We start from the raw sequence: 15,871 nt of genomic DNA on the forward strand, positions 1-15,871 counted from the left end.
AATATTGCTTATATTAACTTAAAACACTTCATCAAATGTGTACACCCCATAGCTCAAATGGTAAAGCATCATACTCCCATGTAGAAGGTCACTGGTTCGAAATCAGGTAGGTAAAGTTAGACATTGTGACTTGTATAAAATTAAGCTAGGCAATTTTGGTTCATTGTTAAATAGATAGCCAGGTAATGTAAGACTTAATGTAAGGACAGTATACTCTGTTAGCAATTATTTTTGATTTTTTTTCATGATTTTATCTCACATTATATATATGGCCAGTACGTGCTGCACTCGTTCCAAATATACGCATCCGCACGCTACATACTGCACACGTGCTGCATGCGGTGCGGCACGCATGCTGCATGCGTGCTGCATGCGTTCAAAAACTGCGTGCCATTTTCGTAAGGGCGGCCCGCGCCGTATTGAACGGAAAATAATAGTATTTTTTTTCGTACCGTTTCAGAAAAAAAGGAAACAAAATATATTTCCCCTTGCAATATGTACATTTCAAATGAATATAAAAAAGTTTGGGTTAAAAATGGAGAGGAAAAAAAACCTTCCGATACCGGGTTTTGATCTGGGTACCTCTCTGGTAAAAGAATGATGCGCTAACCAACTGAGCTATTCGGCCGACTGAAAGCGTTGAGGAATTGTTTGAATTATTTATATACGGCGCACCGTCTCCTCAGCACTTAGTGTAGTCATCGGGGGATGATGCTGTCGATCGGGTTAAGGACCTGTTTATAATGCTCTGCGTGCTAGCCATGCGCTTCAACGGAAAAGGTTGAAGTTTTGAAACATTTTCTCAAAATATCAAGAGCTATCTTAACAACTACTGAATCAATACTAGGCTTGTTTGTACTCATTTTAATGCATTTTTCATGCTGATTCCAAATATGGTCATGAAAATTTACATTTTGAAATTTTAAAAAAATTTGAAACTTGTCGTCTGCAGTCGACACCCGCGTGAAGAGAGTTAAGGGATCTAGAATGAGCGTTTTGTGCGTTTCGACATTATTTGTTGTGGGACATGAGAGCATATCAGACATATCGAATTGCATTCTGAATACGAAGAATATCTTTCTGATATCAAATAATTTTCATTTTTTGAAATTCATGATATAATACAAATTTGATGACAAATTGTTAAAATTTGATATTTTTCAAATTTTTGATATATAACAGTACTCTAAGGAAATTTGATAAATCTAATGATATATTTTAAAGTGTATGTAGCTGGGAGGAAAAGCCGATGATCAATTGAAAATTTTGACCTTTCATATTGAAGATATGTATTTTTTTTTATCTAAAAAGAACTGGAGAGCTGATTGGAGGACTTAGTGAGTAGCAGTAGGCTGCAAGACCCTCACTGCGGGCAGAGCTATGGCCTGAAAAACGTTGACAGATGGTGCTGCAACTGCTTCCGCAGGTAGCCTGTTCCAAGTTGGAATTGTCCTCACAAAGAAAGAGTATGTAGGTGTTGCGAGTAACTAAGACCGGAAGGTAGCGTAATTTATGTGATCTTCCAGAGGTTGGATGAAGCCTGGTGTTTGGTGGAAAGCTGATGTTAACTAGACCATGATGGATTTTATAAAACATTGTACATTGAGACATCACTCTTCTAGTGGCTAACTGGTCTTATTGCAGCTGATCCAGATGAGGTGTTAGGCTTGTCTTTCGATGAAATTCTCCACAGATGAACCTAACAGCCTGACGCTGGACCATTTCCAAGGGTTTTACATCACGAGCTGTGTGTGGACTCCAAGCTGTGGCGGCATACTCAAGTTGAGGTCTGACAAGAGTCTGGTATGCCTTTAATTTGACATCCTTGGAGCATGGCCCAAGTGTGTTGAGAGCTTTTGTATGAATGTTTGAGATATGTTGCTTGAACGATAGGTCATTAGACATAGGTTACACCAAGATAGTTGTGATTTTCCGTTTTCTCAATAATTTGGTTTGAAACACAATAGCTGAAAATTGACGGCAGTTTCTTACGAGTGACAGTCAGGTGTTGACATTTGCTGGCATTAAAAGACATTTACAATTTGTCTGTCTGCCCATGCAAACACTGCATTCACTGGTCTTTCTGTAAGGCTGCATGATCTTCTGGTCCATTTTTCTGGATAAAATAAGAGGTACCGCTAGAATGTACCTCATTTCCTAATATCCACTTGTCTTGAATCACTGACATTTCAGTGAATTAACTACCACCTTAATGGTGTCTGTAACGCTTTTTGTTGAATATTAATTAAAGCAAAAGTTGCCATTTCAACAATAAATCTTGTTAACGATTTATTGATTCGACGAAATAGAAATGGATGAAAATCAGTCAGCCGTGTGCAACTACTAAAATGAGTGTTTTTATTCAAATATGGGTGTATTTAAAGGTTATATTTTGGATTATGGTTTAGATAAAAACGTTTTAATAACATTAAATGCCGGGTTATATAAAGTTCATGAAAACGTTTTAAAACGTTTTGTTTGAAAATGCACTACAACAATGTTTTTAAAATGTTTTAAAAATGTTGTTGTAAAATATGTTTTGCAAACATTTTTTGCCAAATATTTTAACAACACTTAAATAACATTGTTTTAGAATGTTTGCGGTATGTTATCAAAAAATGTTTTTTAATCTTATGAAAACGTTTTATACCCTTTATATGCCCTTTATATAACCCGACATTTAAACGTTTTCCGGCAACCTTTTGCGGATGATGTCAAAACGGTTTGTGTTTGCTGGGGCTTTGCTAAATATGGTAGCATACATGTACATGAAGGGCAATGTATTCACATACATTATAGAGAATAACATCATCGTCATCATCATCGTCATAGTTGAATCATTTTCTTACGATCCGTGACCATTCATAGCATACCTTTGTTTCTCTATGGATTTGACTAGATGGACATATTCTAAGAAAAAATAGCTCCTATGTCCCTCCCAAAAATGGCGGGAAAATCTATTTATAGATCATTTTTCAAAATGGCCGCCGGTGACATTTTTAAAAACATGAATATCAATATACCATGTTCTGGATAGGCTATAATGACAAATAATATGCCGTTTTCCACTATCTTTGGCATGCCCAACCTTTTAAGATAAAATTCAAAGTGTTTGGGGGTCATCTTGAACCCTAAATCCAAGATGGCCGCCAGCGCCATATTGAAAAACATGAAAATCGATATATCATGAAGTGGATTGACCATAATAACCAACAATATGTCGTTTTCAACTATTTTTGGCATGCAAATCTATTTAAGATCATATTCAAAGAGTTTGGGGTCACCTTGACTACTAAATCCAAGATGGCCGCCAGCACCATATTGACAAAAACATTAAGTGGATAGGCTATACTGACAACTATTCAACTATTTTTGGCATGCCAAACCTTTTTATGTCGTATTCAAAGTATTTGGGAAGGGGGGCATCTTGACCCCTAAATCCAAGATGACTGTCTAAAGCCATGTCGAAAAACATGAACATTGATATTTAAAATGTGACACACATGAGGCCAATACTTATTTTTACTCAATTACTTATATAATAGATTTTGAAAGTGTTACCTTTGTTCTTTCAGGAAAGTTGCACGTTAAGAGCATGTGATGGAGAACAGAACAGACAATGAAGAGCTACAGAGCCACCAAGAGACTGATAAACTAGAGTGCATGCTGAAAGATCGTTGCGGTGTAAAATACAGTTTAGAAAAAGTAGAGAACTGGGAGAACATTAGGGACATTTTTTACAATGGAAGGGCCTTGATAAATTTCAACATGTCAATACAACAGTGGAATGGGATAAAGGACCAAAGGGTTATCATATGCATGCTATTTGTTGTACCACGATGTCTAACACACACGCTCACTGCCAAGCCACAAAATGCAAGCACAAATCTGAGATATCAAAATAAAGGCTGGGATGTCTGGTCAGCAATCATCTTTCTCAGGCCTCCTCCCAAGAAACTTCGTTCAAGTATAGGTGTTCTGCATGATAAGGCATTGTGCGTCCACAAAAGTCTGGTAACCGGGACAAAAACACTTTTGTTACTTTTGACACAAGATGCATGGAAAAGGTTCAAGGCACACACTATCTACGTTAGATATGTTAATACCGTCAATCCCAGACAGGCAAATAGCATTTGGCTTGGAAATCAGATACCACCATCATTGCTGGCGTCAATATGTTAGCAATCAAGCGAAGGATAATCTCAGTGAAAATGTAGAGCATCTACAACATGTTAACCTTCGGGAGGTTCAAGCTTTGTTCTTTTAACATATCCAACAAGTCGCATTTAAAGATCGTGAAATACGCACCCTTGAAGGACTGCTCCAAGATTACATTCGCATTACTTCAAACTACGGGCACTTTTCCCAAGTAAGGTCCAGCTACCTCAAGGAACTTCTGATCAAAGAATTTGGAAAAGTCATAGGATTTCACGAACGTATTCAGAAGAATGTTAGTGAGCTTGTGTATGATACAAGAGCTGCCGGTACATACATCATGCCGCGCTGTTATCACTGGGAGTAGCGGATGACCAGTTGGTCAACAATGTCGCAACACGACTTAGAGAACAGGTCATCAAAAGAACCACTATTCCTTGCCCCCCGTACATGCATGAGTTGGAGCAAGATGAAAACTTTAGTGAGCTCCTACTAAAGCGTGTGTTAGACATCGTGGTACAACAAGTAGCATGCATATGATAACCCTTAGGTCCTTTATCCCATTCCACTGTTGTATTGACATGTTGAAATTTATCAAGGCCCTTCCATTGTAAAAATTTGATCTTAATGTTCTCCCATTTCTCTACTTTTTCTAAACTGTCTTTTACAGGGCAATGATCTTTCAGCATGCATACTAGTTTATCAGTCTCACTTTCAAAAGTAACACTTTCAAAATCTATAGTATAAGTAATTGATTAAAAATAAGTATTGGCCTCATGTGTGTCACATCTTAAATATCGATGTTCATGTTTTTCGACATGGCTTAGACAGTCATCTTGGATTTAGGGGTCAAGATGCCCCCGCCCCAAACACTTTGAATACGACATGAAAAGGTTTGGCATGCAAAAAATAGTGGAATATTTGTCAGTATAGCCTATCCACTTGATGTTTTTGCCAATATGGTGCTGGCGGCCATCTTGGATTTAGGAGTCAAGGTGACCCTAAACTCTTTGAATATAATCTTAAATAGTTTTGGATGCTAAAAATAGTTGAAAACGACATATTGTTTGTTATTATAGCCTATCCACTTCATGATATATCGATGTTCATGTTTTTCAATATGGAACTGGCGGCCATCTTGGATTTAGGGGTCAAGATAACCTCTCAACACTTTGAATTTTATCTTAAAAGGTTGGGCATGCCAAAGATAGTTGAAAATTGCATATTATTTGTCACTATAGCCTACCCAGAACATGGTATACAGATATTCATGTTTTTCAAAATGTCACCGGCGGCCATTTTGAAAAATGAGCTATAAATAGATTTTCCCGCCATTTTTGTGAGGGACATAGGAGCTATTTTTTCTTAGAATATGTCCATCTAGTCAAATCCACATAGAAACAAAGGTATGCTATGAATAGTCACGGATCGTAAGAAAATGATTCAACTATAATAATAATAATATTAGAAATTCACCCTTTCAGAAAAAATGATGTATGATATTAATTCTAAACATATTTTTAAAACTGTGGGAAAGATAAAAAAAACATATTTTTAAAATTGGACAAATGTGCGTGAGTAGTGAACACACACAAACTACCAATACTTGCCCTATGGAGGAGTACCAAGTAACTGAGTCGGGTGAGTCCAGTATGCATCTTTTCTCTCTTTCGAGAGTTTAATGAATTAGATGTTCAATGAAAGAAGTTTTTGATAATTTTATATAGTCAAAATATTTATTAATATTATTATATATTATTATATTTATTTATTAATATAAATTATGCATCATTAATTATCAATTACTTCATTAAGGCTGTAATGTACGATCTTATAATATGAAATTAGTTAATTTTTTTCAAACCTGAAGTTTTGGCATAATTATTAGTACTGTTTACGCATGTCCCAACTTACACCTAACTGGTATCAGTTAAATTTGTTGTGTTTGTAGGTCAACCGAGCAAAGTTCGCCAAATAAAAAGTGATTCACTTATAAAACCATTCAAAAAGAGTGAAATGTGTTTTTAACTTTATAACCACTCAAGAAAGAGTGAAATCCACTCTAAAAGAGTGAATTTTAACTCGTTCAATTATTTAGACGAAGGACAATGCGTTTTTAGAATTGCCCTTCATTTAACTTCTTGAAAGAGTTTCATTTCTTTGCACCGCGCTTTCTGTCATTGCTAAGCGTAAAACAGGTAAGAGACAAAGGACAAAAGGGTATTCATGTTACAGTATTACTGCATCTGGCATTAATACAGATCTACCACTTAATTTGTTCTCCAATGAAAATATTTATTGTACTTCATGATCTGCAAGGTCCCGTGTATGTGACCGGCTAAGAAGAACAAAACAAAATTCCATCTATATAATTTTATCATAAAAGAATAAAACAAATGTATGTTTTTAGTTTTTACTCTAAGTAAAAAGAGATAGGATAACGAACGAACGGTTTCGTAGTTTTATACTTGTGTTACCTACAACGTCAAACGATCATAGTGGGCTTTTTGTCTTCTTTCGTTGCTGAAATGAAACTTATAAACGGGCATAGTGGGCCCTATTGCTTTTCTTGGTTGAAAATGAAAAACGAAAAACGATTGGCTGGTCATATACACGGACCTACAAGACTACAATTAACTGTAATATTATTGTTTTTCAATTGTGATATTTGTATTTTGTCTGCAGGTCTTTGTGACTTTGTATAATGTTTTAAATGTCCTAATTCGTATAGACTATTAAAACTACTGAATTTCATATGCCTAAAATATATATGCTACAAAAGTTACTGCTGTTGACAGTTGGAGACGTCCATTCTCCAAAGTCAAGTTGCCCAGTCCACCCACAGCTTCTTGGACTGCTGCAAAAACAACACATAATAAAAATCTATTTTAATTTACTAACTAGGCAAATTAATATTACGCATTTCTAGAAGTAAGGTGAACTAATATGATTAAAAAGCTATATTGGGTTCCATATTAGACAACATAAATCTGCGTGCGACGTAATTTTCCTTCAATTGGGGCAAGGACTACAACTACTACACTGGCAATTTTATTTCAACACAGACAACAGTTGTGGAGGGAGTTACAGGCAAAAATGAGGGAAACCAATATTTGATCAATAAATCAATAACTACTTGCCTAGAGTTGCTGAATTTTCAGTGCAGAAGTTGTAATCCTTGCCCCTATAATATACATATCTTACTTGTCACGAATGCGCTATAACTTTTGAGAAGAATGCACAAATGGGCACAAAATTGGCAAGGAGTGTAGTACCCCCTTAACACAATAAAAAACGTTGCTTTTGTTGCTAGAGTGCCTGGGTCGTCACTGGTCATCGCAGGCCATCCTTGACCAGTCATGTAGAGAATGTAATGGTAGACTGACTTTTTAGTGCAACTTTTAAAAATGTATCTTTTTCATTCAAGGAGTCACCATGACTACAGACTTTGAGCTATCCAGACAAATGAGTTTACCTCGCAAATATCAAAATATGCAGAATTAACCTGTATTTGTTTTTGCTATTTCAGTTTTTTAATTTGATGTATAGATGGAAAAACAGTGGCATGATCGACGGGAATTATATAAATAAACATTAATTTTCATCAGGTTCGCCGTCGCAAATAATAAAGGAGACAAGGAAAAAAGTGATCCCGCCTGGGAATCGAACCCAGGACCTCAGGTTTACGAGACCTATGCCTTAACCACTTGGCCACGGGAGCTTCATGATTAGGCTGGTTAAAAAAATATGAAATGGAAATAGTCAAATAGAGGTTTTCGAGCGTGTAGTAAAATCACGTAGAATTGTCTGCAATTATAAGGTTTAACAGGGCTTAAGTTTCCCTCGCAAATAACAAATAGGATTATTATTTATTTGCGGTTACTCCAAAATTGTTTATCTTATGTCAAATTTGGGATAATTATAATAAAATAAAATAAATTTCGGTATTTATATAGCGCCTTATCACAGATCTCGGAGTGTTCAAAGCGCTGTAATTTCGCTGCCACGGTAAATCATCACAATCAGATCGCATCAACTACGCATTGTGCTGCCGGACTGGTGCAAACCTATCCGCACTTAGATTGTAACATCCACCAATTATCTGTGCAGCTCCCCAAATTCCATTGGGTGAAGGAAGTTTTTGATAACCAAACAACTAATCACCAATTTTTTTGAAAGCAGGAGGAAACCGGAGATCCCCGAGAAACCTGCGAGAGCGAGCATGGAATCGGGATAAATCAAGTACACACGATTCCTTGGGCTTGAACCCGGGACCTATAGATTTTTCCCAACTCTGTAAGGCACATCTCTATATTATATATTGTTTTCTTTTGTTTTGTTTTGCTTGTTTTTAATTTTCACCTTTTTCACTTCAGACTGCTGAAATGTCCAACTCAGTACTAGTATACGTATTTTAAAAGCAACCAACAGAAATAATCGATATTTCTATAGTGGCTTGCAGAATCATTCATTCGAAATTTGGCATAAGACAACCCGTTTTGGAGTAATGGACTTTTATTAGGGGGTAGTAATGATTTTTAATATGTGTTTAAGATCATGCTAGACTATTTTTGTTGACTTTCCTATTTCAGATGCACCATAAATTTTGTAGCTGTGATAAAAGGTTTACCTCTGTAAAAGCTCACAGTAAACCCTTCCAATTTGTGGCCAAATTGGAAAAGTGTCTCACCTGTTAACGTTCCCCTCTTGCTTCCCTGATAACAGCCAATGAATACTGAAGTTGTGTCCACCTACCTGGGTCCCCTCCCCTGTCAGGATGATATGTTCGAGAGAGATGTCTGTACCGAGAGTTGATGTCACTGTTGGAAGCGGTTGGGGACACGTTTAGGAAATTATATGATGCTTCCAGAGCTTCACTCTGGGGTAATCCAAATATCCATTGGGTAAGCTTGTCGCTTAGTGCATGGACTGCAATTGACGCTCCCATTGCTCCAGCTACTGCTCCTGCAATAGCCCCGACGGCCGCTCCAACAGGCCCCGCAATGCCACCACCTACGGCAGCGCCTATCATTTCACCTCCTATGCCACAGGAGATGCCGGCAGCAACACTAACACCATTGTCAATTATATTCTTGACACACCTTGTTCCCGTGATCTCATTATTCCACCATCTTCTTATGTTTTTAATAATATCGTATGCCAAGTAAGCAGTAACGAGAGCAACTTCTACAAGAGGTTGAGCAGATCTAGCGAAAGTTAATGCCCTGTTCGCGTACACCGCTACAGCACCAGCGCTGCCGATTGCTTTAATAGCCTGCTGTAATGCTAAAAATCTTTCTGGTGGTAATTGAGCTACAGAGCGAAAAAAAGCATAGTGCACACTTGCGGAAAGGCTATTTTGCGGCACCGCTAAAGACCATTCTTGCCCACTATTGGGATGTTCAGATAAATTATCTCTCAAAAAGTTGCTCCAAACATCATGCATAACCTGCCTATATCTTGGATCATTATCAGCCGTTCTGGTGTCTTGTATCATTCGTTCCGCTACCATCCTAAAAACAGTGGGATTATTGATGACACTCTGAAGTGAATTCAAATATGGCTCTGCGACACCTTCTACCTGGCTTCTAGCCAAGAAATACAAGATACGCATGAGGGCTTCAGCATCAGCATCAGATGAGAACGTCTCTGCAAGAGCTGTGTTGATATCAGTAGGTGATGCCATCTGAAAAAATTATAAAAAGATATATATATTAAGAAACATTGCAGCAACACACCCCCCATATATATATATATATATCAGTCCAAGAGAACGCCAAATATGGATCAGGAGTATTACATAATAATACCCTGCTATGACAATAGCTGCACTAGGTTAATCGTATAATCTCCTTATGTGGTTAGCATGGCTGGGCCAGGAAATCCACAAGGTCAGCCAATGTATGTACATGTATTCGGTACATGTGCCATATCTTTTACAATGGGTGATAAATTTCTGGTTTGTTTTATTTCAAAACGCAACATTCGATATTCTAAAGCTTAGTCCAAATCCAAGAGAAGAACCAACTCTAGTATTTTATGTGGTTTCAAATTATATCAGACGTTGCCTTTTTGATAGAAATGGTGTTTGTTGATGTGCACAGTTTCCCATTAGATCATAACATGCTGTTGTACATCCAAGGTCAAAGGTCTTTTAATCCATATTTGGCGTTGTTCTGGGACTGTATATATATATATATATAGAGAGAGAGAGAGAGAGAGAGAGGTCGAAGTTTTGCGTGACGCTGGTTATTTTTTACAGTTGGGTATACAAAGTTTGGCACAGCGCCTGATAATAATGTAAAATACATTAAATTACACGACGTTTCGGGTCTAACCCTTTTACAAGTGCGAGCAAATGCATCTTACAGAAGCAAGCAAAGAATGTGTGAGGCCATGAACAAAGGGAAGGAAAAAACCCATTGGTAATGACCAAACACTTACATAATGAGATAAAGAAAGAACAAACCAAGCAAAAAGGAGAAGAAAACATCCTTTGTGCCTGACAGAACTTGTATACAAAAACAGTGGTAAGTGAGAAAATGATTACAACTACAAAAAGTAGTACAGCAGAAACATGAAACATAATAAAATAAAGCAAAATTGTGAAGAACCGCGGATACATGAAAAACAAAGAGTCATAAGCTAAAAGTGTCAAATTTGCTGTTTAAGCCACCAGGCTGAACAGTGCCGAGCTTGAAAATGAGTTTATGTTCTGCCATGATGCGATCCTTGTTGTTTCCTCTAGTATTGATTGCAGCGGTTACCTTGATGTCGTTGATGGTACATGTGGAAGGGGGGTTAAAATGCCGCGCTACAGGAAAACCATCAAAATTGCATTTGATTGATCGCAGGTGTTCAGTGAAGCGGTCAGCAAGTCTTCTGCAGGTTTCACCGACATAGAGGATGTTGCAACGGGTGCAGATAATGATATAAACTAGATTACAAGAAGTGCAAGTGAAATGGTTGGCTATGTTGAAGTGTCCGGAGGGACCCTGAATTTGATGGTATGATTCCATGGTGACATAATTGCACGTGTTGCCACGGTTGTTTGATGGGCTCATTTATTAGTTTTTCAAACAAAACATCATGTACAACCACATTTTAGGCTTAAGCAGCTAAAAGTGATATCATGCTAATGTATACTGATGCTTTTGAGTCAATCTCAACTTTAATTTCCCCTATTTTACAAAATTATTCACTTTTATAGCATTTCTAAAGCTTTTTCGAATATAAATTGTATCTATTAATGACAAAATTGGTGGCGCTATTTAGTAACTGGAAATTACTCTTTCAAGCTTTCAATACAATTAATTACTTTTATTGCTTGATAAAATATGTTTATAAAATTTCCTTGTTGCTTGTTTTACCTATTTCAGCTGTTTAATGGCAGTATTAATCACCTACCCCTTGCAAATAAAGAAATATGATTTAGGATAAATAGCGCCATCTATAGTTTGCATTTAGTTAATAATGAATCCAATCCTATATGCATCAAACAACTGTGTTGCAGCGACGTCTGCCGCAGCGGTATGTGCCGATGTTGGTAGTGTCCGGTGTTGGGGAGAGAGGATGAGATGCTCTAACAAGATGGTTCGAAATGTTCCGAGCTCTTCTGAAAGCAGTGACAGGAGGATCCTTGAAGATCTCTGATGTGGTGGGATCAGATTGGAGAGTCTTGACATTTTTGAAGATAATGTTACGGATGGGGATGTTCTGGGGTGATATGTGAGAACTAACGGGGTGCGATGGATTTGTTCTCCCCGGATTTCTGCAAAGCATGGTTCCTATTAATTTCTTTAACCCGTTGGAAGGCAGACTGAGTTATCTGGTGGGTAACCACGTTTCTCAAAGAAATCAACCATCTCTTCAGCAGCATTGTCGAAGTCATTCTGCTCACTGCAGATGCGTTTGATATATATATATATATATATATCCCAACCTTTTTTCCTTATAAGCACTTTTTTAATGCGACAGTATGTTCTCAATTCCGGTTGCGAATTAATAATTATATCTATAAAAGATTTACTAAATGTCTCTTCTAATTTACTACTCACCACTTTTGTCATGGCATGGGGCTGGAAACCAGTCCCTTCATTCAGAGACGTCAAAATTGTGTCTTTAGTGGGGACAGTGGTCCCTCATTTCAATAAGCCAGGCCTTTGGTTAATTTTTATCTCCCTCCTCTCACCGCTTTGCTAATTAATTGTCAATAATTATGTATTACCTAAATCATGTTATTGGCCACCCATATTTGTTTGCTTATTTTGGGACATGTTTTGTGTACAAATTTCCGTTGACCATCCCCACAAAATCCCACTTGCTTAAAGGTTTGAACTTATGAAAAGTTAACGGATCTTATTCTTTTCTGTTAAACCAATTTTTTTGAAGAAAATGTTTACATTTAAACAAATTGTTTTGTCATAAACAGAGCAATCATTGTATTATTTGTGATGTGTTTGTTCTGTGTGTGGGGTATGGACTAAGTGTATATGTTTTATTTCACATTTCGATTCTGACATTTTTTCTTTCTTTAGCGGGCAACCTGAGACGGAAAACCCCACACAACTGTTACTTAGACATTATGGTGCTTTATTTCTATACTAAATTACGCTTCATTACTCTAGAAAGTTCATTAAGTAACACGCGCTAAGCATGTGATATAAACATCTCAAAAAAGCAATTACCCCTTTAAATAATGGCCATTATTGTATTACAAATCTGTAAAATGCGTTGGAAGCAGAATTTATTTTTGCACATTTTGACACCTCATTTGTAGCAATAGACTAAATATTGACGTCACAGCGTACATTTAATTCAATATAACCCGAAATTTGAAAGTTGCAGTAAATTCTGTTGATTTGTATTCAATATAATGGAAGGAAATCTGTGTAATGATATTTGAGTGTTTTGTCATTGTTGTATCAAATCTGAACCTCACTACTTTAAATTGACGTCAAAATGCGCAGAAATAAATTTTACTTCCAACACATTTCACAGATTTGTAATACAATTTGCCCGTTTTTGAATAATGTCCATTATTTAAAGGGGGTAATTACTTTTTTTGAGATGTTTATACACATGTCATACCAAGCTAATGGTGTAATAGTTTGATCAGTGGTTTTGAAAGGTTTTCAAAACAGTTACTTGCGTATGAAAAGTTGCCTATTATTAACCATTAGAGCTTATTATTTGGTGAAAGCTATATACCATGGTTAAAGAATTATTCTTACAAATTGATTTTGCGTGGGAATGCGTCATCATTGTATTCATGAAAAAATATATAATTGTGTAAAAGTTCAATTCCAAGGTGCGTAGAATTATCAACTATCGTCAGATACAGATCATACAGTGGTATAGTGATTGCCTTCTTAACGCTGTATTTGCTAGATTATTTTCTAGTAGATGCTATATTTTACATGAGTTTGCACACGGGGAAAACTTCTAGGCTCTGTTACATCATTATCTAATATAGGGTCCACAACTTATAAGTTCCCCCTAAATACTTTTAAAAATAAAAAAATATTTGAAAAAATGCAAACGTGGGCCGTATTTGTTTTTACACATATAGCGTCAGATTGCGTTCAGTCACAATGGTTCATTATGGAAAAAAGAGACCGTTTTAAACAGTGTTAAAAGTAGCCACACACAAACTGGCGGCGGTGGAGACTAGAGGTGTCCATGGTAAATAGCAGCTCACGCGATGCAGCTGGTTAGGGGCTGTGCAATAATTATCTGCCACTCCCCTTTGCATGCCAAATTTTGGGAACCCAATTTGCAAATGGTCTAATTTAATATAAAAATTTACCCCCTAATGATTTTTTCGGCTAACGCCTACTAATAAAAATGAAAAAAAATGTAACTTTTTGGACTCGTAATTTACCAACAATTTGAAAAGGTACCCTAAAACAAGTTGTTCAGTTAGAGAAAACTACCCTTATTCTTGAAAATCGCTGTTTTTAGACCCTAAATGCGTCACTCGCGTAACTTGCCTTGCCTAAAAACACCCTTTTCCTTGTTTTTGGTCACGCATGCGTACAGACCATTTATGTGAGTGCCCCCCGGACTGTCCAGTTACTAAAGTCTGCACAAAAAGTAACTCAGCTGTTATAAATACGCCTACAGCTTCAGAACTAATAATTGTTTTCACAATATTTCAACATAGAGAGAATGATGATTTATTTACGCGCATTTTGATACCCCATTTTGTTAAATGTCGTTCAACATTAACAACGCAGTAGTGCTTTTAATGAAAAATACCCGAATTTAAAAGATGCAGTTTACAGCGATCAATGGTTATTATGCCAGCACTGCAGCGAGTAAAGCACGCAATTATCTTCGCGCTTACTTCAAATCAATACAAATAGCTCCAACTTTTTAATTCGGGTATCTTTGTTTCAAAATACTGCTGTATTGTTAATGCAGTCTCAACACAGGACAACCGATTCTTTTGTTCTGCTTAGTCGTGCTAAAAGTCGATCGATACATGTTAAAATCGGCACAATTCAGAGATACACCTTTTTGCTATGAAATTAATTTTCTCGGTCAAATATAAAGCAATATTTTTTCTCTTCAGTAATGTCAGTTAAAAACATAGTGCTTAGATATACATTTTTTTTAAAATCCTGGTGTTAAAATTAGGTATGAAATTGTGTCGTTTAGTGTAAGATTTTTGGTTTTTATATTTTGTAGAGCAACATGATCCCCCCAACAAATTTCAAACTATTTCCTCCTCCGTGCCAAAAACAAATCATGCCGTCTCTCACCCTGCCAAAAATATCTTTGCTGTCTGTCTGTCTCCCTATGCACATGCCAAATTTGGGAACCCAATTTGCAAACCTCAAAAATGGTCTTACTATAAATATAAAATGTGAGCCGTGGCCACAACTAGTTGAACTTTTCTGTACTATTTTTCTAAGCCTTTTTAGAGTGTTTTATTTAAAAGGTTGCCTCATGAATGTGTGCCAAAACCACTTCCCCCCTTCGACCAGCCAAAAATACCCCCCATTGCCTGGGGAAATTGATCACACAGAGAGCAACTACAGTAGAGTATACAAAACGATTAAATACTTACCTCTACTTTGCTTCCTTATTATTTCCTTATATCCAGTTAAAACTGCACTGTGACCATTAGCTTGCTCACAAATTGGTTTCGAAACCTATCAGCAGGGAATTGTACAATATCTTGATTAATCAACGTAGGGCCTCGATGACTTGCAGGTCCTTGTTATAAATTCCGTTTCGCAAATGAGAAAAAATATGCTGAAAACAAACAAACAATTTAAATCTGCATTTCGCAATAACATAAGGGCAACAAAGTCCTTTAAACGAAAGTGCTTTTGTTAGGAGACTGATCCTCTCCTTCCTTGAAACGTTAGTGTGACTGTGTGAAATGTTGAAAATTACAACCACGTCTGGAAAATCCCCAGCATTGAAATAGGCTATTTAAGTAATGAACAATGTGCAGTGTCACACCATGCAACGCACAAACCATTCATACACAAATGATGTTTTCAGTCTCCACTTTCTGATTCCGCCCACAAACTGGCGGCGGTGGAGACTATATTTTTCATGCCATTGTTAAGCACGAAGACAATAATACATACATAATTTCTCACTAAGGGAATTCCCCCCGACAGCAGTATTGCATGAGATTCGGGATGTATTCAATATTCATGAAAGTGTTGCCATATCGAGGGTTTAGAGCCAGAACCTC

At 36.8% G+C, this 15,871-nt stretch overlaps 1 protein-coding gene across 3 annotated transcripts; it reads right to left on the bottom strand.

Annotated features, from left to right (window-relative positions):
• Positions 1-5,819: 5,819 nt before the first annotated feature.
• Positions 5,820-15,612, bottom strand: LOC140170101 (uncharacterized). Of its 3 annotated transcripts, none has more exons than XM_072193424.1 (3): positions 15,230-15,612; positions 8,911-9,841; positions 5,820-7,012 (listed from the first exon to the last, which is right to left on the bottom strand). In XM_072193424.1, exons 2-3 carry the CDS (start codon positions 9,839-9,841, stop codon positions 6,915-6,917), a joined length of 1,029 nt encoding a protein of 342 aa, XP_072049525.1. In that variant the 5' UTR covers positions 15,230-15,612; the 3' UTR covers positions 5,820-6,914. The 3 variants fall into 3 exon arrangements, with proteins under 3 accessions (XP_072049525.1, XP_072049527.1, XP_072049526.1); XM_072193426.1 differs by having other exon boundaries at positions 5,820-7,009; positions 8,846-9,841; XM_072193425.1 differs by having other exon boundaries at positions 8,846-9,841; positions 15,230-15,611.
• Between the last annotated feature and the right edge of the window lie 259 nt (positions 15,613-15,871).

Source organism: Amphiura filiformis, chromosome 14 (assembly GCF_039555335.1).
Source record: "Amphiura filiformis chromosome 14, Afil_fr2py, whole genome shotgun sequence".
NCBI lineage: Eukaryota > Metazoa > Echinodermata > Ophiuroidea > Amphilepidida > Amphiuridae > Amphiura > Amphiura filiformis.

Bases quoted from the DNA above. Each gene is read 5' to 3' on its own strand.
- LOC140170101 (XM_072193424.1), bottom strand. From the start codon at position 9,841: ATGGCATCACCTACTGATATCAACACAGCTCTTGCAGAGACGTTCTCA. The intron at 7,013-8,910 runs GTAGGTGGACAC...TTGTTTTTGCAG, and splicing joins TGACAGGGGAGGGGACCCAG to CAGTCCAAGAAGCTGTGGGT.